Raw genomic sequence first — 23,511 nt, forward strand, 5'->3', positions numbered from 1 at the left:
CCTGCTCCTCCCGCGGCTCGTCCACCAGGCGGGAGCTGTCAGGCGACAGTCCCGGTCCTGAAATGTCAATGCACGCCCCACGTTCCCTCCGCTTGGACCTGACGGTTTAATAAAAACAAAGCTGGTTGTGTGCGGGGTTACTCCATGAGAGGAGCAGAAACGTTGGCCACACGTCTCACAGGATGATCTCGCGTTGGGTCGTGCGGAATTGAGAGGGAGGCGGCGGCTGACCCTGCCCAGGCCTCGCGGTGGGACTTTGGCCCCAGGGATGTTAAGTGCCTCGGCGGGTTTTCAGGCCTGCACAGTGAGGGCGCTGGGCTCCCAGGCTGCGCTGAGAATCCAAAGCAAGCCAGGGACTGTCCCCCAGTAGAACCCGGTGAACACTTCTGCCGCCCCAAGGGGTCCAGACCCCACCGACCCCCACCCCTGCTCCCCGCGGAGTGTTCTCAAGTTTAAGTGTTCTCAAGTTTGGGCCTGATCTGAGTCCAGGCCAGGCTGCAGATTTGGAGCAAATGTAAACTCTCGTGAAGCCAGAGTGGTCAGAACTGTTCATTTTTTTTTTTTTTTTTTTTGTGGTGCAAAGACATTAACGGCCAAGGAAAGTGTGTTTGAAAGTGAAATGCCAGGGGCCGGGAGACCACACTGGGGCCAGCAGCTCTGAGGTGCCTGTCCTGAGGGGATGCGGTGCTCCGGGCAGGGGGAAGGAACCTCACAGCCGAGCCAGGCGACAGCTCGGATTTCAATTCTCCCTCGCTTAACTGGAAAAGCGACCCTAGTCTCCTCGCACCACTGCCAGAGCCCTCTGGGGTTACCCTCGGATGCCTGGCTCAACCCCACACCCTTCTCTGAAAACTAGTCTTGGAGACGGCACTGAGCCCCTGTCCTGGTGCATGCCAGCCACCCCGGGCACGCGCTCTCTTCTTTAGCCTCGTGTGAAAAGCAGGGATGTGAATAGTGGCGGTTCTGGGAGGCAAGAGATTTCTACAAGAGCTTGAAGGCCTGCACTGGAGGGCAGTCGGCCCGGGGCAAGGTTGGGGTTACTAGTTCCTCGGTCCATCATCGCTGAGTTTGTCCAGCTCGGCTCACACCTGCTAGACCTGACTCAGCTCAGCTTTACGTCCCCAGAAGGCGCTCTGAGCCCCTGGGCAGCCGGGGAGGGCGATGGGAAACCCCTGGCACCATCGTCCGTCCCCGTTACCTCTCATCCCTCACTGTGCAGCGTCAGACTCCGCTTCTATCAGTGGCCGAGTGACTCGGGGACCAAGAGGCTGTCCTCACCTCGGCCTTCTGCTCCGCGACTTTCGGCTGGAGCCGAACAGGAACGCCAGTGATCTCCCCCTCAGTGTCTGAGAACTGAGCGACAGCCGTATGAATTTCCTTGGATCCTCCCACTTGCTGGTTTTCATGTTTCCCCAACACATCACACGGAGCGATTATCCCTGTCGGCTCCCCTCCTGCAGGCTCGACAGGTGACACGCTCGAGAGACAGGGCTGGTGCCTGCAGATGAAAGGAGGAACCTGACGTTCTTTTTCCAACAAAACCTGCTCCTTTCCCGCCGTTGGTCTGCCTTGGAAGGACGAATCTGAAAGTGGATAAACCCCTCCCTTCAGCACATTTTGGAAGCCTCGCCATGTGCCTAGAGCTTCTGGCAAGAATGTGGGGAGATGTTATTAGGCTGGTGTCTTCCCGCCTCTGCCTGCACCCCACCCACCCCTTATGCAGGAGGGTCGAAACGCAGTTCCCTGAAGACCCCAGGGCCAGGGAGAAAGGCTGCTGAGCACTGGCTGGGTGTGCAGTGAGAAGTCACGGCTGGGAGGTGTCTGTCCTTATGGATGAAGCAGGGAGCTGGGCAGGTGCAGTGATCCCAGGATCTCCAGCCCTTGTGACCACCACCCGAGGGGGCCGCGCGAAGGATTCTGCCGGAGAGCCGCTGGTGAGAGCAAGGCCCTGCTGGCGCCCCGGTGTTGGACACTCATTTCCAGGGAGTCTGCTTTCTTGATGCCCCCCAGTTTGGGGCACTTTGTTTCAGCCGCCCTGGGAGATGACACAGGCAGACACCTTCACTCACTCGCTGTGGCAGGCTCCCTGGCAGCAAGTTTCTTTCCTTTTTATGTCCGAGTCTTTTAATTTTGTTTTGCTAACCAAGAAACAGCAATGAGTCCAACTGTAGAGGCAAGAATGGGCCACTGAGCAGGTTTTCTGATCCAGCAGACCGGGTAAAGGAGTCCCGGAGCCCTCAGTGGCTTTTGCAGGTTTTTTATTGGGATTTACCAGGCACACGGCAGGCAGGGGTGCTGGCAGGCCTCCCAGCCCCCAGCAAGTCTTCACTCTCCCTGGGCTCTCTGGCCTTCTCTGGTAGTGCTGCTTCTGCTTCTCTGCATCTGCTTCTCCCGCCTTCTGCTGGTGTCCCCGCGACACCGCCCCTAAAAGCCCAGTCTCAGCCCAGGTGAATCCCATCTACCTATGCCCACACCCTCCTCCAGGTGCCGCCATCAGGCATGCGTTCAGGACCACAGGGTTCCCTCATCTATCCTAATGGCGGGAGGGCAGAAAAGCCTGACACTTTTACCTTACCCTACAATCCACCCCCTCAGGGTTTTCTGCCAGTCTATACAAGTCATATACGTTTCTCTTGGCAATAGAACACTGCAGCCATGGCCCACAAAAAACAAATATACATCACAATAGAACAATAAAATATATAAAATACAACAGAACACAAATAAGTCCAGGCAGGGCCCCAACCTAGTGGCAAAAGACAATTATTGGCACCAGCAGATGAGCCACCAAATCTGCTGCTGAAGACACTGCTCATACGAGGGAGGGGAACCACTCATGGCATCTATTGCAACACGCCAAGAGCAATCAGGCTTCCTGGCCTTCTGGCTGTGTTCTCAGCTACAAGCCACACACAGCATCTACTCCGGGATGCGCTCACTCTGGGATTGGCGATTCTATACTGTTGAGGGTAATTGCCAACCCTCAGGGTTTCTGTCTGCAGTCGCTCCGACATTTGGCTTTCATAGCTACCAATGCGACTCGCAGAGCTGGTCTTCAGCATACTCAGGCTGCTTGACAGCCGCTCAGGGCTTCTCAACTTAGTACCAGCCTTTTTTGCCTTCTCAAAATTGGCTTTTTCCCTCCACCTAGCTGCCAGGCAGTACACAGGCTGCTTTTGGCCACTGAGGCCCACTGGCCACCCCCAGATTCCCAAAAAACATAACCTGCCAAGGTTCTCCACCTTCTGGTGGGATTGTCAGTCCATTAGTCCCAAGTCCAGAGGCTTCTCCTTGTGTCAGCACCGGCGAGCTCCGAATCGTGCTCCTCTCTGTCCCTGACGACTCTGCTGCCTCGGCCGTCTTGGGCTGGTCCTCTCAGGCGTCTCCGGCAGGCGAGGTCTCGTCCCGCAGCTCCCGGACCTTGTCCGTCTCCTGTGCTGCCATGACGCCTCCAGCGTCATCGGCAAACACAGTCTGTTACTCCTGAGTCCCTCCAGGTCCTCGGAGGGCTCCATACCCGTCTGCATGATCATCTTGCTGACTTACGCCAACTGTAGGGGCAGGAATGGGCCAAGGAGCAGGTTTTCTGACCCAGCAGACCGGGTAAAGGAGGAGTCAGAGTCCTTAGTGGCTTGTGCAGGTCTTTTATTAAGATTTACCAGGCACAGGGCAGGCAGGGGTGCTGGGGGGCCGGGAGGCTGGCAGTCCTCCCAGCCCCCCACAAATCCTCACTATCTGGGCTCTGGTGTTCTCTTGGCTTCTGCTCGTTCTCGGCTTCTGCTGGGGTCCCCACGATGCCGCCCTTATAAACTCAGTCTCTCAGCCCAGGTGTACCCACTCCAGGTGCCCGCCATCGGGCATGCATTCAGGACCACAGGGTTCCCTCATCTATCCTAATGGCGGGAGGGCAGAAAAGCCTGATACTTTTACCTTACCCTACACCAACAGAAGCAAAAGCACCCAGAGGGATTCCAGGCCAAGCGAGCTCATCTTCAGGTGCACTGGCCGGGGCGTGATACTCTCGGAACCATGAAGTGCCAAGGAGGCTGCAGGCCGGAAGGGGGAGACAGCTGGCTTAGCTGTTTGCAGATCCGCCAGGTGGGGTGCAGACACATCTGTTTAGCAATTATTGACTTGATCACTTGTTAGCTCAATTGACGTGCTCTGTCCTGCTTTGGCAAGTATGATCTCAACAAGGAACTTGTAACATGTCTAAGTTATGGCTTCAGAGGACTGGATGCCACCAGGAGGCCAGAGATGACCCGGCTTAACTGGGCGACCCTATGTTGCTGCCCGTGGGCTGCAGTGCTCAGGCACAGGCACCGCTTACAAACACTTGAGTTGCTTTCCAGACGGTTTATGCTGCCTTAAGCACAGCTAAGTCACCAGCTGCTAGAGCCGTGATTTTTATAGTGCATTCTACCGGCAGGAATGACTTAAATTTCATGTATTTAAAAATTTTTTTTATTTTCAAATAGTTTAAAATGTGAGCTTATCTACAAAAGAAGGGAAAATGAAAAATTGGAAATACAGAATTTTAAACTGATCTTTAAATCCAGAAAAAGGCGATTTGAAAATGAACGTTATTTAATAAAAATTAACTGCAAATCTTGCATTCAACACCCACATGGGCACCATAGCAGAGAGCTGGCGCCGTGCTCCCCACATGCAGAGGGTCCGCCTGTAAAACAGGCACAGGAGTTGTTTTTCGTTGTGAAATGTTTGTCAGGCACCAGGTAACTAATTAGCAGCTAACTGGTGTAAATACCGTGGCAACTGGTGAGAATTTCTGGGGCCACGTGCATGAGAAGCAATAAAATGGGTGTTCTGTGGCAACGGGGCCTGTTGTGGTGATGAATATATCACACTCTTAGCAGGAGGATCTGAGGGGCTAATCTCCTAATTAAGTGCGTCTGCAGCTCAAGCTGTCCACACCTGGGGTGCAGTGCGCCCACCAGCCTTTGCACCTCCCTTTGTTCTTAGCGCACCACGCTGGCTGCGAGGGCCCGCGGGCCCTGAGCATGCTGGCTGGGAGGACGGGTGTTCAGTGTGGCGGCTACACTCTGCCAGCTCTGATCCCACGCGACTGAGGTCCCTGCGTCTTGAAATAAATGCACGCGTGTCGTGTGTAATGTTTAGGACTAACTCTTGGGACTGGCAAGAGGACCCTTCGGGGCTGAGGGCGGGACCGGTGGGGCCAGGAGATCTCACATGACATTCTTCAAGGAAATAGAACAATTCTCAAACATGTAGGATTCCACAGCCCTGGCCATGCAGAGCAGTTTCTGTCCCGCTGGGCTCCCGGCTGCTGCTTCCGGGTCATTGCGCTCCCCCCACGAAGGACGCTCTGGAGTCACTGCAGAAGGGCCGGGCGGGTCAACAGCGGGCTTTCGGCCTGACTTGCAGGACCTTCCGGTTATCGCTGAGGTGGATCCCGGCCTCTCCACTTTGCCCAGTGCAGACTGCACACTGCAGCAGAAGCCAGGGGGTGGGGGAGGCAGGAAACAGGGCGTCCAGGCGCGGTCATGGGCTCTTACCCACAGGAGAGTGAAGTTAAACGAACCAGCTTTCCTCACCTTCTCCAGCTCTGCTCAGCTCCTGTTCGGTTTGTGGCTTATGGGAACAACTTGGCTTTAACTGCTTGGTTCTGCTTTTGAGTGGACTCTCCCTAGTCGGCAGGTGCTGTGCCCGTGGAGAAGGGCAGGAATATTACTCTGTGAGCTAGGGGTGGAGGAAGCAGGAGGTCCATGGTTGTGTTGTGTTCAATGTCAGCTCATTAGAATGTTGATAAAAACACCCCCAGTCGGGGAGGGAGGACCTGCCTCCAATATGCGTCGTTTGGCTTTAAGTCAGTTTCCAGGAACCTCCCGCCTCCCGACAGTGAGACTGACAGCGGAATATGAGCCCCTCTCCGGCCACGCTGTCATGGGAGCCCAGGGGGCTGGACAGCTCTAAGAAGCCAAAACAGCAGCTTATCTGAAATGTGCTTGGGGATCGATGTCTATATCACATCAGATATTATCTCCAGTGCTCTGGTGATGAAATCCAGAAATAACTGCATATGCTGGAATATAATGTTGCTCCACAGAAAAACTTTATTCAAAGATTGAATCTGCCCAGGAACAGCCAAGCAGAATGCTCTTTTCCAAACATTGCATCACTTTCCACCAATGGACCTTCATGTTGTTCCTTCTTTCTAGAATGTTCCTCTCAAACTCCCTTTTCACTGTAAATTGAAACATCAAGAAGACCAAATACAAAGTTGAAAACCAATGTTGACTCAAAAAAAAAAAAAAAATTGCACAGGGTTCAATCAAGACAAATGTGAAAAATCAGTTAGAGACTTCCTGATAAGAGAAGGCAGATAAAACGGAGAGCAAAGGTACTAGTGAGGGGTTTTGAGGTTTGTGCTATTTCTAAGATCCTTTTTATTTTGAAAGTGGCTGTGATTTCTCCTAAATGGATATTTACTAGCATTATTAGGATCTAGTTCAACCCCCACATTTTGCAGGTTAAAGATGTATTTTGCCCTTAAAAAGCGCAGCCCTAAGAAATATTTTTAGCTTTCCTACAACTCTCAGTTCTAACTGTATTCGAACAAACAGATGATTGCCAGTTTTAGAGAGTGTTTGTGTGGATTGCTGGCAAAAATACCTGTTGACAATCCCTTCTTCCATTTTACTGGAGAAACCTTTGAGTTCTAAATCACAATTTTCCTTTTGGATTTCTTAGTGAAATGTCTACCACACAGAATGAAGACTAGAGAGCACTCCCTCCCCTCGCCCCCTCCAGGAGTCATATACACAATCAGCTGAAAGACCGAGACTATCTGATCGAGGTAAGAAACCAGGGACCCACCAGCTCTTCCATCTCTAACAGGTAAGGCTACTGTTGCCATTTCTGAGAGCCAAATTGTTTCTGTTCCTCAAAACAGTTTGGAGCCAAATTTCAGAACAGTGAGGAAAGTTCTGGCTAGATGGTGGGAGGATGTGATTTTGCCTCTGCCCCATCTCCCTATGAGCCTTAAAACCAAGAGAGCAGCAGCACGGGTCTCCGCGGCGCTGGTTCCAGAAGTTTATGACTCACACTCCTAGGTGGTCCATGCTTCAAATTATCTTCTGAGGAGCCCCAGGGTCCAGTCCTCAAGGGTGACGCGGAGGGACAGATGCGCAAGCTTAGGCTCTGCCTGGCCTGAGGCCCGGGACGCCAGGCTCCGTGAGCTACGCCTGAAGGGTGAGTGGCGAGTGAGGCTTGTGAGCCCAGTGAGGACGCGTGACAGCAAGTTGTGAGCAACTTGGGCGTGCAGCTGGGATGGTGGCGGCCCAGGACTGGCCTCGGACATCCTAAGCTGGCACCTGTATTTCATGAGGTCCTCTGGATGGTTTGCATTGTCAACCAGTGCGTTTCAGACTCAGAGTTTAAATTGCGAGCTTTCTAGGCCTGAGGACCCGGCAGTCTTACCTTCAGCTACGTGGAAACCAGCCACAGGGGCAGCTCTGGAAGCAGCAGTGGCCACCCCAGGTGTGAGCCCTGACCTGGCGGCAGCATCCACTTCCATCTTTGCGAGCCTGGATTTCTTTTTTCAAAGATGTATTTATTTAGGCGTACGAGAGCTGGGGTGCAGGCCAGAGGTGCTGGGGGTGGGAGGATTCTCTTGACTCAGGCCCTTCAGTTTCCCGCCTTCTTCCTTGGGGCAGGTCCTCCTACCCTGCAGCCCAGCTCCTGTTCCCCGTCACAGCCCCGGGTGGGCAGCACGTGCTGCTTCTGATCAGCGCCCTCCTCCCCCTGGACCTTCAGCCGTGTTCTTTTACTTTCCAGAGCAATGGCAGTGCCATGGCAACGCCTAATCCCCAGTCCCAGAGGGGTGGGGAGGCACGGAGCAGGTGTTCCCGAGAAACAGTCAGCCAGATGAAGGGCGAAGGCGGCCTCCTGTTCCAGGCCAGTGCTGCTCGAGTGGCCGTAAAGCGCACAGGCCCCAGGGGCGTGCAGACTGATTCCCAGGTTAGGGGTGGGGCCAGAGATCCTTAGCACTTTCGGGTGATGGAGAGGCTACTGGTGGAAAGACCACACTTTGAATAGGAAGTTCTCCAGGCCACTTGGAGGGAAGGATCTTGCTTTCTCGAGATGGCCCCAGAAAGCTGTTTCATAAGTGAGTAAGTAAATACTTCTGGATTGAGACACTTAGCATCTGAGACACCGTGCTGGCCACTTGAATTCTTGTAGTAATCCTGCAAGATATAAAACATTCAGTTTTGGAGGTGGAAGTGAGGCTACTACTAGATGCCCTGGGGCGCAGAGGGTAAGTGACTTGCTCAGCCACCGCAAGTTGCTGCTGACCGAATATTCCAGGTGCTCCCCCCACTTGCCAGCCACCGTTCCCCCTTGCAGGTAATTGACACTGACGTACTAATTCCAGCCCAAGGACTGTGGCGACGTGGCTTGGTCACCCCCTAGCAGAGGCAGCTAAGAGCCAGCCCCCTCTTGGCCTCCACCCCTGCTTCTCCATGCTGTCCTCTGCCCTCTGGAAAGTGTCCCCAGGCAGGCAGCAGGAAGGCTCCCTGGTCTGCAGCGGGCTTCCCAGGGGAGACACACCTCTTCGATGAGTTTTGTTATCTGGTTTTTTTTCAGTCTCAGGATTTTGAGCACTAACATGATTTAATGCTTTATTTCAAAGTAATTATCTCAACCCCATGACTGACCAAGCTGTCAGTTCTTTTAATTTGGCACCAGCTGTTACATGGATTTATCATTACTATCAATTTGAATGTAAAAGATCATCTTTTTGACTTCAAGATTGGGAAAGATTCTTGCAATAAAGCATAGGAAGCACCAAAACATAGGGGAGAAAATATATGAATTTTAGAGAATACTGCCAAGTCATACATGAGAAGTTAAAATGTCCACTGAGCAGTGAACTGTATTATGCCATTAGGAATCAGAGAAATAGTGAAATTGTCTTTCTCCTTCTGACTTCTCACTTAGCATCACTCCCTCCAGTTCCTTCCATGCATGTTGTCATAACTGGCAAGATCTCACCATTTTTCATGACCGAGTAGTATTCCAGGGTCTAGTTGTGGTGGTTGCCAGAGGGGAAGGGGATAAAAATGGGAAGAGGACCAACTGGACGGTGCTGTCCAATGTTGTAAAGTTACCGTAATTAAAAAAAAAAAAAATACATTACTTCTTTGGGTTTAGATATTGCTAAATAGTTCACCAGCACCCCAGTTTCATGGCAGGCGTGGCCAGGCAGCTGGGGGGCCATGGCCCCGGGGGGGGGGGTGCCAAGCCCGTGTCGTGTAGAAGGGCCACCTTTACTTAACACGGTTCGGCACGGGGAGGGCCGTGTGACAGCCATCACTGGAAATGAAAGGGCAGAGAAGATTTTACAGTTGCTTTATTTAACAAAATTTATGCCAACTTCTAGACCTATGTACAAATGTGTTTCAAAACCAGCGCAGCAGACACCGACGGCTGACACAGGACTCACAACCGTAACACTTAGAACAAGTCACGCAATGTTTTGTTTTCTGCTCATACGACAGACTCCAGGTGCCTCCGCAGGCTGAGCAGCGGCGCAGCCTGGTCTCCGGGGTGGCGCAGACGGCGTGGCCTGGAGGAGCAGGGGGGGCACCTCGGGGCATACACTGTTCAGTTTGGTTCAACAAACAGCACTTGGCCCAAAATAGGAGCTCACAAATGTGGGGGGCTGGGGATAGAAATTTAAGGAAAATATAATCTATTAGCGTATACTTTGAGTCTTTTTTAAATTTTCACTGTCATATCATAAATATAACAAGATCATCTCATTTCTGATGCCCAAAAGTAAGAAAATCTACTTTAAAAAATAAGTTTAAAATAATTTTATTAGTACGATTGATAAAATTTACTGAGTAGAGGTCCTTCAACATCACGGTAAGAAAAAGTCCACAAATACTTCACACAGTTCTGCCCCTCGGCCTCCGTGTTAGAAATGGTTGTTTCTGGGCCTTGACCTGCGAGAACAAGCTAGTGCTACAGTTTTTTATACACGAAAGACCGCCTCTTACTTGGTCTCAGTCTTCCGCCTCTGGGGATCCTTACTTCCTCCGAAAGCACTGCAGCTCTGAAGTCCCCCAGAGCTTAGCCACAGACGCGACTCGCACAGTTCTGCTCTGCCGAGGAGACACGGCGCGCTCTAGGCAACACTCGGGTAACGGCGGAGGCTGCAGAGTGTAGGGATTCTGTGCTGTTGCTGGACATTGCAGTCTGGTTCACAGTCAAGGTCACCTTTCCTGAAAGGTCTGGTCTAGCCTTCTGGGAACGATGCTACTAAGCAGTGAGGTATAGAAAGGGGGGGAAAAAAAAATCACAGCCTTCTCTCTCCTTTGGGGGCCTTAGGCGTCTTTCACGCTGCAGCGGTTCAAATCTACAGACGCGCAAGCGCTCGGCGTACCCCGGGCACGTGGTGAGGGGCCGTGGCCCGTCCCCTGGAGGCACCCACCAGACGCGGGGGCTGAAATACTGCACGGAGCCGCCTCGGGGGCCCCCACTCCCGGTTGTTCCTAGAAAGCAACCCTGTCGCTGGCTCTGCTTTCATTTGCTAAAAATGAGATCAGACTGTTATAAAAGTGTGCCTCCAAAATAAATTATTTCTAGCATATAAAATTTTTTTTATATTCCCTGGTCCACATCATTTCTTTACAAAATAGGAACTCGGAAAATTAGCTACTGTTTCCATGACAAAAGAATGTGTACGCGTAAAAAAAAAAAAAATCCAAGTTTTAAGTTTCGATCAAAATGAACCAGTAATCAACTTCACGCTCGCGAACTGAAGGACAGCAAGAGACGCCCATCATTGCAATGAGAACCAAGGAATAAAAATCAACAGCCCCCAACAGAGGACAGTCTACGGGGGTGGGAAAAAAACCAGGACGCCTCCCACTGGCTCCCAACAGTGTAGAACCTGCTCCTGTCCTTGTCAGAGCTAAAGGTGGGGGTGCCGCTAAGTTCCCCAAGTGGGAGCAGCTCCTCCAGGGAGGAACCCCAGCTGGGCTGCCTCCTGGCTGAGCCGCTTCTGTTCTGCCTGAAGGTGGGCGCTCTGCTGGGAGGGCAAGTGAGGACCAAAATCCCCGTCTACAGCTGCTGAGCAGGAGGCTGAGGGTCGGCTCCCCAGCTCCCAGGGGTGCTGTCGGGACCAGCAGCCGTCCCAGCGTCTCCTGGCAGAGGGCCGGAGAGGAATGGGTGTCCTGGACTCGCCTCACGTCAGCCCGGAAGGCAAGGGTGTGGCGAAGAGGAATCAGTGGCAGGTTCTTACCACCGAGGGAAAACAGGGTCGGTTCCTACACCCTGACGTGGTGGGGGTGGGGAGGGCATTTTGTTGATTCCTGCTTGTTTTTAATATTTCCATGAGGAAAGCGTACAGGGGCTCAAAGGTTGCAAACAGGAGGCGGGCAAGGAAGCGGTCGGTCCAGGGTTAAGAGCGGGCGCAGGGCCGGGGAGCAGGGCTGTGACCCCCAGCCATGAGGACCTCCTCCCCCACATCTGTGCCAACTCCCAGGTGAAAACTAAGGTCAAAGTCACAGCTCGCTCTCCAGTCCTGCCTTGAATGTTTTCCAAGTGTGTGTGTCGTAGGGGCCTGTCCACATTTCAAGGTGACTCCTTAACGTCTGTAAATACGGGAAGGACAGGCGGGAACTTAATTTTAGGTATTTTCCCCTCGCTTGATCCATTTTTTCATTTGCAAAAAAAAAGGCATATTCCCAGCCCCAGCTGTCATAAACGAAGATAGCAGAAAAAGACCCCAAAGCTTGAAGGTGCGTTCTTTCCTTCCTTGCCTCTGAAGTAGTTTATTCAGGCAATTCCATGGACTCATTCTCTTAAAACAGCCAACAACTGAAAAGCCTAATTCTGGGTTAAGTCAAACACTTGCGAGAATTACAGAACAGGTCCGGGAGAGAAGGGGCCAGCCACTTTCTAGAACAGACTTAAGACGACTAACAGAAAACACAGCTCTCGTCCTGCATCAAACATTCAGGCATCAGGTTAAAGCAGCAGCTGGTGGGTGTGCACAGCAGCCCGGGCGGGATCCCTCAGTAGGTTCCGTCACACCAGAACGCGACACTCTGACCGGGGGCCTCTGAACGCATCACGCCCGCCGTGATCGACACAGAAAAGGGAGCTACACAGTGGAAAGTCCTACGGAAAAGCTGGGCAGTCTCGCTTCTTGTCTCCAGAGGAATGCGTGACAGAAATGCGTGTCCTGCTTAGGGGCTCTGGGCCTTCCAAGGGCGAGTCCCACTCAGGCCAGCGCCCGCCCCTTGTCCTGTGAGGGACCTGAGGGACCGGGCGTCTCCCTCCCTGCCACCTGAGTCGGGGAGGGGGAGGAAAACCTGACCTGCAACCCACTAAAAACCAATTTGCTACAAAGACCTTTTTTTCTTTAAAAAAAAAAAAAAAGCTTATTTGACCTTGGAAGAGAGAACGTCCCAGTCCCGGGTGGCCTCGATCAGGTGCCGCTGGCCGTGGCTCATCCATTCCTCCTGGTCCTCGTAGAGCCGCCCGCAGAACCAGCACTTGAAGATGCACGGCGCGGCGTCGTCTGGCAGGGGGCCTACCACCTGGTAGTTGTTTTTATGGACTTTTTTCAGTTTCATTTTCAGCATCATCTGCCTTTTGACTTGGTTGGCTTCCTCCACGTCCCGGTACGTGAGTCGGACGTGGTGCCGCCGGATGCCCAGCTGGCAGCGTGTCCGCTCTGACAGGACGACCTTGAGCACGTTGCCCTTGTACTTGTTGATGACCTTCATCACGTTGGTCACTTCGGGCGAGTCCACGTCGGGGTGGTTCAGCACGATGACCGGCTGGTTGCGTCGGGGGCATTTGATGAGCTGCCCGGGCTTGGCCGCAACCAGGCGCAGCTGCCGGGCCACCTGCAGGATGGCGGGGTCCTTGAGGCAGCGGCCGGGGTCGGGCTGCACTTTGCTTTTCTTCTTGGAGGGGTTTACTTGTCTGGTTTTATTTTTACTACTTGGAAGACTTCGGGGAAGGAGCTTTCCAGGCTTGCTGAATGCACCGCTCCCCTGCTGGACCTGCGGGGGGCCCGCTTTCTTTGGGGCGAGGCTACAGAAAGCGCTCTCTTTCCTTGGCTTAGGCCGAAGAGCCAGGCTGGGGTCAGGGTGCGAGTCCGCAGGCCCACCAGCACCGGGCAGGGCGCGCGAGTCTGCGTGTCTCACTGGGCAGAAAGGGAGGGGTTTGATTAACTGCGTCTTGCTGCAGGGGATGCTGACCGGCGTGTCGCACGTGGCCTCTATGATGTGGGCATCCTCCGAGGAGTTCAGAACCCTCAGCACCGCCCCTTTGGGGATCAGCACAGGGGTGGCCACGTGGGCCTTCCTGGTGGCCCTGCCGTCAGCGTCCCCGCGGCGGCCGTCCGCAAACTGTGGACGCATCTGTGGGTGAGGCGGCAGCCCACCAGCCCTCCCGTCACCCCGAGGTTTTAAGAGGGTGCCCGAGGAACAGCCAATGATTTCTCCATGACATTCTGGGACGGCTTTCGAGCCGATCTTCGAGGCCTGGCCCCCAGGCGGCCCGTGCGCGCTCGCGGCCAGAGACGAAGGCTTGCCGCAGGATTCGATCAGCTTGGCTATCTTCTTGCGCAAGAGCTCAATTGACTTTATCTTGGAGGTTGAGCTGCTCCACTTAATGCCCTCGGGGACGTTCTCGGATCCGGAGCTCAGAGAAAACACGGACGAGATGACGGGGCCGTCGAAAGAGTCACTAGTCCTTTCAGAATTCTTTAAGTCCCAAGGTGAGTCCGCGGGCGGCCGGGCCCTGCCCTCCCCAGGCAGCGCTCGGGGTGGACACTCGCCTCTGGGTGGAGAGGGGACCTGGCCTGGACTGGGGGCCGCGTGGGGCTGCTCGGGCTGGAGGCCCAGCTTCCTGGCGGAGCCCACGCGCGCGCGGACAGCGAGCTCCCTCCTGGGCGCCAAGCCGTTTTTGCTGGCGGGCAGCAAGCCCTTGTCGGCAGAGTGGGGGGCGGCCACAGGGAAGGGGAATGGCGGCGGGGCCTCGCGGTGCGAACCTCTTCTGTGCTCAGGGAAAGCAGCAGCAGCTTTATAAGGAAAAGTGTTTGATGCCCTGCCCAGATCACACAAAACACCATTTTTTATCACAGACGACGGGGGCAAGGAGCCTTTGAAGGCGAAAGCAGGAAGATCTGTTCTGTGGAGATAAAAGTGACTTTTCCTCTGCAGCTCCTCGGCCACCTCGGGGCTGAGGGGCGACTCCCCGAGGCCGTGCGCGCTGGAATTGGACATGAAGACTTCGTAGGACCTCACCCACTTCATGTCTTTGAGTCGCCTCTGAACGGACGCCTGGAGGCGATGAAGGCCCGCCAGCCTCCCCACATCCCCCTCGAGTGCCAGGGCCTTCGTGGGCTCCGCTCCGGCTGCCGCCTCCCGCTCCCAGGAGCCCTTGTCTCTGGCCGTCCGCTCGGCGTCGCCCCAGTCTCTTCCCGCCGTGTCCAGGCCGTTGCTCTCCTCCAGCGGGAAGAGCTTCAGGACGAGCTGCTGGGTCCCGTTGACCACCTTGACGTCCATCAGCTGGGCCAGGCAGTTGGCTGGCACGACCAGCTCGGCAGGCGCCACCACGGTCAGCGGCACCCCCGGCTGCACGGGCTCCTGGGCTGGGGACAGCACCTCCACCTCCACGCTCTTGTTCTCGAAGAGCCCGGCCTCACCGGGCTCCGCCAGGGCCCCCCTGTTAGGAACACACACTACGTCCTTCTGGAAGCCCTTCGGCTCGGGCAGAGGCAGGAGGCTGTGCCCCTCGTCCTGGGGGGCGGGGGGTGGGAACCGGGCCAGGTGGTCGGACACCTTGCCCTGCAGCGCGCCCCTGGGGCTGGCTGCCTTGGATGGCTCCGGGCTGGGCTTGGCACCCACCCTGTGGAGCTCGGGCCTGGCTGCCGCCCGGGGCAGCCGCCTGCCCCCGGGCCGCTCGTGCACCCGCTTCCTGTGCTTGACGATGTAGTCGTTCCTGACGGCCCCGTAGTCACAGTACTCGCAGCGGTAGGGGAACACGCCCGTGTGCTTCACCAGGTGCCTCTGGAACTCGCCCTTGGTGTAGGAGACGCAGCTGCAGTGGGAGCAGATGAACTTGATCTCCTCGTGCTGCAGCGTGTGCTTCCGGTACTGCAGCGGGTCCTTGGTGGAGAAGCGGCACTTGTCGCAGTAGTGCTTGCCCGGCTTGAAGTTCCTCACCTTGAACTTGTTGCCGGCCGAGTCCACGGCGGGCTCCGTGTCCTGAGCCACGCGGGTGGGGCTGGGGTTCTTGCTGGTGTAGTGCAAGGGGGTGGGCGCCACCCTGAAGTTGCACCTGAAGCAGACATACCCGTCTTCCCTCTGGCTGGACCCCGGGCCCTTGTTCAAGTCGTGCAGGGGGACATCGTGGACGCTGCGGCACTGGGTGCACGTGGCGCTGCTCAGCAGGGCGGCCTCTGCCTCCACGCCCGGGTACAGCAGGGCGGGGGCGCCGTGCCGCTCAGGCCGGGGGGCTCTGCTGGCGCTGGGCTGCTTGGGCGACATACTCAAGGCACCCCGCCCGCCGAGCGCCCCTGCCGCGTAGGACTGCTGCCCCGTCTCCTTCATCTTCTTTATCTGCATCTCCGGAGGAGGTTCGGGAGCTCAGGGCGGCGTCGCATGGCAGCTCCTCGGAGGCCCCGTCCGAGCCGCAGCCACCTCCAGGTGCTCGCCGAGGGGTCCTCCTGACACTCCAGGCGGCACTAAAGGGAAGCAAGAACCACACAGCAGGATTAATGCTGGGACTTCAGGGCGAGCCAAGCACTTTCCGAACTCGCCCGAAGTTTCAATGGCCTCGAGAAATCTCAACAGGACACATGCTGCCAGTGATGCTAGCGACGGCAGGTGACAAGGCGAACTCGGAGACACGGCCTGGGGCTGGAAGTGGGGGGGCTGGGGCAGGCTGGGGACAGTGGAGATGCCAGCAGAGCCGCAGGGCACCCGGAAGGAGGCAGTCAGGGTCCAGGCCTGGCGCAATTACCAAGGGAGGGGCCGAGAGCCTGGAGCGGGTGGGGGAGAGCAGGAGCTTCAGAGTGGGAAGCTGGCCAAGGAAAGCCCTAGACACAGGATCCCGGTCTGGAGAGCCGGGGGGTCCTGGAGGGGAGGCCATGCTGATTTCTGCCCAAGCAGCTGGGAGGGCAGCAGGCCGGGCCAGGGCGCGCGTGGCCGCGGAGGTGCGCAAGTGCTCTCCCGAGCCCGCGTGGCAGCGGAGACCAGCTCTGACCTCACCACACTAGTTCTCTCTAAACACGTTGGTTTTCCCCCCAGAATACACAGAACCAGGAGGCAAACAAAGGTCCCTCTAGTTTGGGCATCGTGTCTTTTGTGACCTTAAAAACCCACTCCCACCCGCAAGGGCCTGTTTCTCCATCTGGCAACCAGAACCGAGGACGCTGGTCCGCTGCCCCGCCGCGCTGCCAGGAGGACCCGAGCGCTGCGGGGTGAGGGCACCCCAGGCGTCTTAGAGGCTTCTAAGTGCTCAGCGATGGGCAGCAAGACAGGGAGAACCAGCGCTTCCTCGGCCACCGTCTGAGAGGCTGGGCTGCGGGGGCAGGTCTCGCTGTGGGGAGACAATTACCGCAATTGAGACCTAGCAGAGCCCGCCCGAGAGCACTCTGGCATGCAAGACCACACAGCTCAACACGCTGCCATGCCTTCTCCGTGTACCTCCCCCTTGTGCGTTTGCAAAAGCCATTCCCAGCAAGCAGCAGCGCCCTGGAGGGCCTCCATCAGCCTCCCCCACCTAGTGTGCAGGCCCAAAAAGGCTGAACGAGGGGCTACAAAGGGGGGGGGGTCTGGCCCCAGGGAACCTGCACTGGAGGCGCCTCCTATAACCTCCCTGTATCCTAACTCCAGCGCCATGAGCAACTGAACCCCTCGCCAGCTGCTCCCCGGCACGCTCTTCCTCCACCCCGGCCTCGGCCTCAACTCTGATCTGGAGACCTGGCGCCAGCGGGCACGTGCACCCCTGCCTGCACCTGCCCACCTCCTGATTCCACGAGTGAGAGCATGGGGTGGGGGGGAAGAAGGAAAGGGGAGAGCAGAGAATGGGGTGGGAAGGGGGCCCCGCCCGGCACCTCACTGGCTCTTCCCACATGGGCCCCTTGCACGCTGCCCTGAGATGGTCCCGCCAGACATGTCGGGGACTGCTTGGTTGGAAAACTCGTCCAAAGCAGGATCCCATGTGCCCACTTTCAGTTTTCCAGCCTCCAGGATTCCTCAAAAACCACAGAAGGCAGGGCCTCCCCGGTGGCACAGCGGGTTGAATGCTGCGAAGCCATCCTCAGCCTCTGCAGTGTCCTGCCTCGCCCACTGCTCCCCTCAGCAGTGTTTTCGGTCCATCTGCCTATTCTGCTCCCCACTCTGGTGAAGTCTCTGGCCTGTACCCCAGTTCTTGTATAAATAAATCCTTAAACCCACAGAAGGCAGTTTTGCCCCTTTCTCTTCAGATCCTTTTAAAAGTCAGGGGTCCCCTTGTTCCCAAGACCAGAACCCCGAGGCTGAGGCTGCAGGGCCGGAGCAGGTGGGTGAGCAGGGGCTTGCGCTTGGAGGAGAATCCACAGAAGAGCCAACAGGGGCACCAGGCTGGACCCAACAAGACAGGTACTATGGGGGCCAGGCCTTGCCACCCGTTGGGAAGGGTCTTCACTTGCAGACTAGTTTCAAAAGCCTCGTTGCTCCCAGCACACCCCCTGGTCCAGGTGCCGAGGTCGGCAGGCTTCTGTGGCCGGAGGCTTGAGCGTGTCCCTCCCGAAGCTGCTGCAGCGGGGGGCACCTAACACCACAGCCCCCCACCAACAACTGGTGCCTGGAGCCTCCGCAGAGGGCTCCATGGCCCAGGGACGTGCATCCCTCGTCAGGCAACTCAGAAGACCTGGCTGACACGGCCAGTAAGATGGTCGCTGAACAGAAGTCGCCTGGTCTGTGACCTGGAGCTTTGCGTGCGGTATCCTCAGCACCAGCCGAGGACCACTGGCCCCCATTAGGGGAGGCCGAGGCCGAGGCCTCCCACGGGCAGAGGCTCGTCCTCTCCTGGAGTGGGGCCTGGACGCCGTGTTTGCCGTGGTGGGTGTGGTTTGCCTTTGCGTTCCCTTGCTCTGGTCTGAAGACGCACCACGGAGACGGGCGGAAAGCAACACTGAGTCTGTCAGAAACCAGCGCGCGACACTGAGGGCTGTAGCCACCGTGCAGGACGGTGTGAACTCTACTAGAAAGGAAGCATCTGACTTTTAAATGCTGGCAACAGAAAGCGCCCGACAGAATTACAAGCGAAGTAAGGAACAAAATGGGACTCAAGGCGCCAGCTCCTGGGGCTGGAACCCAGGGTCACAGTCAACGCCAGGCCGTTACTTTTAGGTGTACCGGGGCCGACGCCTCACCTGTGACACAGAGAAGGTGAGGGTACCGGCCTCACAGGGCTGCCACAAGGACCCAGGTGGCCACGCGGCTGAGGGGCTTGGGTGAGCCATTCACACGTCATGAACTGCGCAAAATAAAATTTTCCATTGTTTTAAATGAAGGAAATAAAAGGAAAATGATGCCAATCACACACACGGCCAAAGGGGATGAATATGGACTTTTAAGTCACCTGGCGATTGCTCTTTCCAGAATATGCCCTGAAATTCTAGAATCTTCAGCCAGAATGACCCTGAGGGCAGCGCCATGCACCTGGCCTTGGTGGCAGAGCGGCTGCAGAGCCACAGATGCACCTGGACACGCTCTCACTGCCGAGCACGCACCGTGCTCCCACACCAGCAGCATGGACTGCCTTTCCGCCAGACCAGCCGCACGGGACACGGGCATGTCTCCGTGGCAAGAAGGATGCGGGGACGACCATCACCCTCATGCTGCCCCCCAAAGCAGGAGGCACTGCTTGGCCAACTGCACCCTTTTAGGACGGGGAAGCAAACTGAGGAAGCGCGTCCCAGAACTCTAGCCCTCACAGCGGCTTCCCCCACATCTGCCCCTGGGCAGCGTGCAGCCCTCACACCCAGAAGAGCCAGGGAAGCTGGAAGATCTGCAGTTCAAACTCTGATCCTGTCCCTTTTGCTGGGCCTGCTTTACTCTGTCTGGTGAGGAAACCAGCTTTGAGTCACACGTAAAGAGGGGTAATTAGGAAAGAAGAGGTAACGTCTGCAAAGCACGCAGCCGGGGCGCCCGTGCTCAAAACCCGCATCTGCTCCTTCCGCCCAGTTGGCCAAAGAGAAGGTGTTTCGCAGTGAGCAGAACTTCGATAAGCCCACCCCACCCCACCCCACCCCACCCCACGGCGCCCAGTACCCGGAGACGCGTAATATTCAAGCAGGGACAAAAACCAGCATCAGCTGTGCAAAGCGTTTCCCCAGTTGGACGGTGCTCAGGAGGAAACTGTTTACTCCGCAACTTAGACTGCGATAAAGATTCAGAATTGGGCCGAATGGGTAAACAGATCTAAACAAGGAGGAAACGGCAAGTATCGTTTTCTCTTTCCCAAACTACCTTCCATTCACAATGACGCGCGCTCAGAGGGCCGGCCCTGGCGGCAAAGGCTGCGCGCAGATTTTCTTCTGCACTGGAGCAGCGCTGGGCCATGGGGTAGGCGGCTGGGCCCGACAGCTCCGTCCTCATCCTCTGCTCTCTGGGGAAGAGGTGGTGGAGTGGACGGGACACCTGGGCGGTCCGGGACGAGGTCCCAAGCCTAGGTGTTCGGCTTACTGGGTGGCTGATGCCGGACCTGCTCACCTCCGAGCCCGAGGGGCCTCCGTGGTCAAAGGGAAACAGCAGTGCCCAATTTACACGGCGGGTGGAAGGTGGAGGGGTACGCAGGGCAGGGGCGCGCGCTCGGCAAGCAGTCATGTTAAGAAATAAGTTAGTGTAACTTTGAGAACCCTCTAAATGCAGAAAGCCACGTGCAGAGCAGCAGAAACTCAGCTTAACCAGGAGCCTACCGGGGGCAGGGGAGGTGTGAGGTGGCAGCAGCCCTGAGCCGGCAGGTGTGGGTGGGAATGGGGAGGCCCTTCGGTCTTTTCCCCCTTATGTCCACAGGGGCAGGTTTGTCATAAAAAGGGAAAGGGAGGAGGGGAGGGAAGGGAAGAACTGGGCACACACGCAAGCAGGCAGGACGAGCTGCCGCTGCTGATGTGCACAGGGAGAAGGCTGGAGAAGAAACACCTGCATGGTCGCAGGCAGGCAGGAGGCTGCCGAGACCCTTCAGTCTTAAAACCTTCCCCGGGACGGTAACATGTGGCTGAGGCTGAGGCGCATCCCCGGCGTCTCAGGGACAGGGAGCGCATGGCCTGGCCCGGCCCATCTCCTTGTGTGCCCTCTGTGCACGGGCCCAGCCAGGGACTGAACGGGGCAGCGGGCAGGTGATGAGGGCCCTGGCTTAGCCACACGGCCTGGGCCACATCACCGCTGTCTCCGTAAAGTGAGCCAAGGGCAGTGGGCTTCACAGACTCGGAGCGCCGCCAGCACCGGGTCCACCTGGAGTAAGCTGGGGCTGTTCACCCACGCCGTGGGCTGGTCTCCAAACAGCAGTGCGCCCTAGGGACGAGGTAATGCCACACCAGTGGTCTGATCAGGGTCCGGCTTAGGGCGGCTGCCCACCCCAGAGCACCTGGGCCCCGCAGGTCGCCGGGTGCCTGCCTGCAGAGGCAGATTCATACCCGACTCCTCAGGGCTCACCTCCAACTGCCACCTCCTGCAAGACAACAGAACTGGAGAAGCCGAGCGGCCTCCTGCGGTCCGAGCCCGTCGGCCAGTGTCTAACCGGAGCCCTGCATTCCTGGCGCCCCCGTGGAAGCCGCCACACCGAGCTGTGGACCAGCCAGCACAGGCGGCTCCTCAGCACTGCCTGGACTTCCTGCTGGAGCCACCAAGCTGCCAACGTGAGTCAAGACCGGGCAGGTGGCCCGGGCTCCAGCTTCCCTCTTCGGGCCGGAGTCCCATCCGGTGAGCACCTCGGGCCCTGGCCTCTCCCTGACACCCACTGAGGTGGCCGGTACTGCCAAGACACCCGGCAACAGAGGCCTGGCTCAGGGATCCAGTCCTGAGCTACCAAGTCTCAGGCTGCCACAGGCACTTCTCTGTAAAAACAAGGGGAGTGAGTCCCCAAAGTGCTTCTTAAGCAGAGGTGTATGGCGACCTCACACGACGCTCGGGGACGAAGGGATCCGACTGTCCTTTAGCCGGGCTTGCGGTTTCCTATTCTCACCCCGCCCAGCCCCTGGCGAGGACTTCTCCAGCCACACTCACTCCCAGGGTGGAGCCTAGAAATTGCCATTGGCTGGATCTGTCCACGTGAACAAAGAAAATGCAGCGTATGCCAGGCAGCTGGAGAAGGACGAGGCCGGGCACCTCACCGTGCGGACCTGCTCTGGCCTTCAACAGCGCGGGGCTGGGCCAGAGGCTCCGGATTCACACCGGCGGGATGAGGGGCTGGACAGAGAAAGAATCCGCTTTGGTGATGACAATCATAGAAATGCTCTTTGTTCTTCCTCTTGCACGAAAGCTGGTTCAGATCCCTGACTTTAAGGCAAACAGACCGGCCACGGATGTGTTTTTTAAATTGCCATTATTGGATATTTAAAAACCTACATTAGTTTAGCCTATCGTGACCAGCGGCGGGGCGGGCCCAACTAGAAAAACCAAACCGAACCGTCACCCTCCTTTGTCTGCCTTTCCAGCAGGGCACTTACAATGGACGCTATCAGCAGAACCAACGGCTACTAAGGTTTGTTTTCCTTCAAGGCCCTATAAGATTTGAGATTAAAAATGGTCAAAATGCATCCTGGGTTCAAGATAACATCAAGATCATACAATCTCACAGCCGAGACAATATCCCGGCTTCCAAGAACCCTCCACTGGCTTCCAGAACCCCGGCCAGGAAGCGTGTCCGACAATGCACAGGCCGGGGCGGGGCTGGACGCTGCGTGTGTAGCCGGGAGGCCGCGCCTCTCCCAGGCCCTGTCTCGGGAAAAACACCACCGACCCCGGGGCCAGCCGCGCCCGGCTCCTGGCTCCAGCCTCCGAAGGCTCCAGCACGATCCAGGCAGGCTGTGTAGACCTCCATGCGCCAAGAGGAGAAAGCGCTCACCACGCTGCTCTGTTTTAACGAGGCGGGCCAGCGGGTCCCGATCCCAGTTTCTACAGTCGGGGTGCTCTGAAAGGGGCCACCGAGCGCACGGAGGCCTCCAGTCTGTCTTTCCTTCTCTTCTTTGGCGTTTCCTTTCCTGTTCTTTTGGGTTTTGTCCTTTTTTTTTTTAAAAAAAGCTCCATCCTTGTCTTGGCGCGCTCCCTGGCCGCCCCGGCCTGCAGCTGCCCAAGGGCCCCCGCACCGGGGCAGCGGGCCGGGGGTCCCTCCCAGCCGGGGCGCCTCCGCGGGGGTCCCCCCGCCCGGGGTCCTCCGTCTCCCCGCCCCCGACGCGCCGGCCCCGACCCCGGCCCGGCCCCCAGGGAGACAATGCCAGGCGGGTCTGCAAGAGGACGGCGCCCGCCCGGGGTGCGCGCGCCGGGGCGGCGGGGGCGGGGCGCCTCGGGGGCCGGGGGCGCGCCCCGCCAGCCACGCGCGTCGGCGCGCCCCGAGGCCGCAGGAGGCTTTAAAAATGGCCTCCTGACGCCACTTCCTGCTCGCGGCCGCGGGCGCCTCCCGGGACGCGCCGCCGAGGGCGGGAGGGGCCGCGGGGCGCGCACACCCGCCCGGCCCGGCGCGCGGCGCGGCGGCGGCACAAAGGCGGCCCAGCCCGGCCCGGCCCGGCCCGGCGCCCCAGGCCGGAGCCCGCGGCCCGGCGCCCCCCGCGCCCCCCGCGCCCGGGTCCCCGCGCCCGGGTCCCCGCGCCGGCCGGCGCCCCGCGCGCCCCCGCCCCGCGCGCCCGCCCGCCCGCCCCCGCCCCGCGCGCCCGGCCCCCGCGCCCACTCACCGGCCGCGCGCCGCGCCCGTCCCGGGAAGGGGCGTCCCCGCCGCGCCGCCCGCCCGCCCGCCCGCCCGCCGGCCCCGCCGCCGCGCCCGTGGGTCCGACTCGGGGGCGGAGCCGGCCCGGCGCGCGTGCGCACTGCGGCGCCCCCGGCCGGAGCGCGAGGCCCCGGCGCGCCGCCCCGACCCGCGCAGCGCGCGCCCCCCGCGCCCCGCCCCGGCCCCGCGCGCCCGGCCCCCGCCTCCCGCCTCCCGGAGCGCGCGGCCGCCGCCGAGCCCGGAGGCCGAACCGCGGGCTGGCGCCGGGGAGCCGCGGGTTCGAATCCCGGCACCGCGGGGCGCGAGCGCGGACCACCCCGGCTTCGCCGAGCCGCGGGCGCTCCGGCCGGTGGGAGGATCCGACCCGGCGCGCGGCGCCGCCTCGGTCCCGGGTGGGGCAGGTCGGGCCGGCGGGGAGCGGCGGGGAGGCCCTGGGCGCAGCAAGGCCGCGGCCGGACGGCTCCCCGTGCGCCGGCGCGGTTTGGGGGCGCTGTCCCGGCACCTCACCCCGCACGCTCCTGACCTTCC

General features: G+C 58.2%; 1 protein-coding gene across 6 annotated transcripts; it reads right to left on the reverse strand.

The window, feature by feature from the left end:
* Positions 1-425: 425 nt before the first annotated feature.
* Positions 426-22,974, reverse strand: ZNF518B (zinc finger protein 518B). 6 transcript variants are annotated; one of them, XR_008549331.1, is made up of 4 exons: positions 20,718-22,373; positions 12,447-15,757; positions 6,859-8,228; positions 426-6,226 (listed from the first exon to the last, which is right to left on the reverse strand). XR_008549331.1 is itself a non-coding variant. In XM_037529118.2 (3 exons), exons 2-3 carry the CDS (start codon positions 15,636-15,638, stop codon positions 8,025-8,027), a joined length of 3,396 nt encoding a protein of 1,131 aa, XP_037385015.1. In that variant the 5' UTR covers positions 15,639-15,757; positions 22,952-22,974; the 3' UTR covers positions 426-8,024. The 6 variants fall into 6 exon arrangements, 5 of the variants coding, with proteins under 5 accessions (XP_037385015.1, XP_037385016.1, XP_037385012.1 ...); XM_037529118.2 differs by lacking the exon at positions 20,718-22,373 and adding an exon at positions 22,952-22,974 and having other exon boundaries at positions 426-8,228; XM_037529119.2 differs by having other exon boundaries at positions 426-8,228; positions 22,129-22,373.
* Positions 22,975-23,511: the final 537 nt, after the last annotated feature.

This window comes from Talpa occidentalis, unplaced genomic scaffold (genome assembly GCF_014898055.3).
Source record: "Talpa occidentalis isolate TD23 unplaced genomic scaffold, MPIMG_talOcc4v2.1 talOcc4.6, whole genome shotgun sequence".
NCBI classification, from domain to species: domain Eukaryota; kingdom Metazoa; phylum Chordata; class Mammalia; order Eulipotyphla; family Talpidae; genus Talpa; species Talpa occidentalis.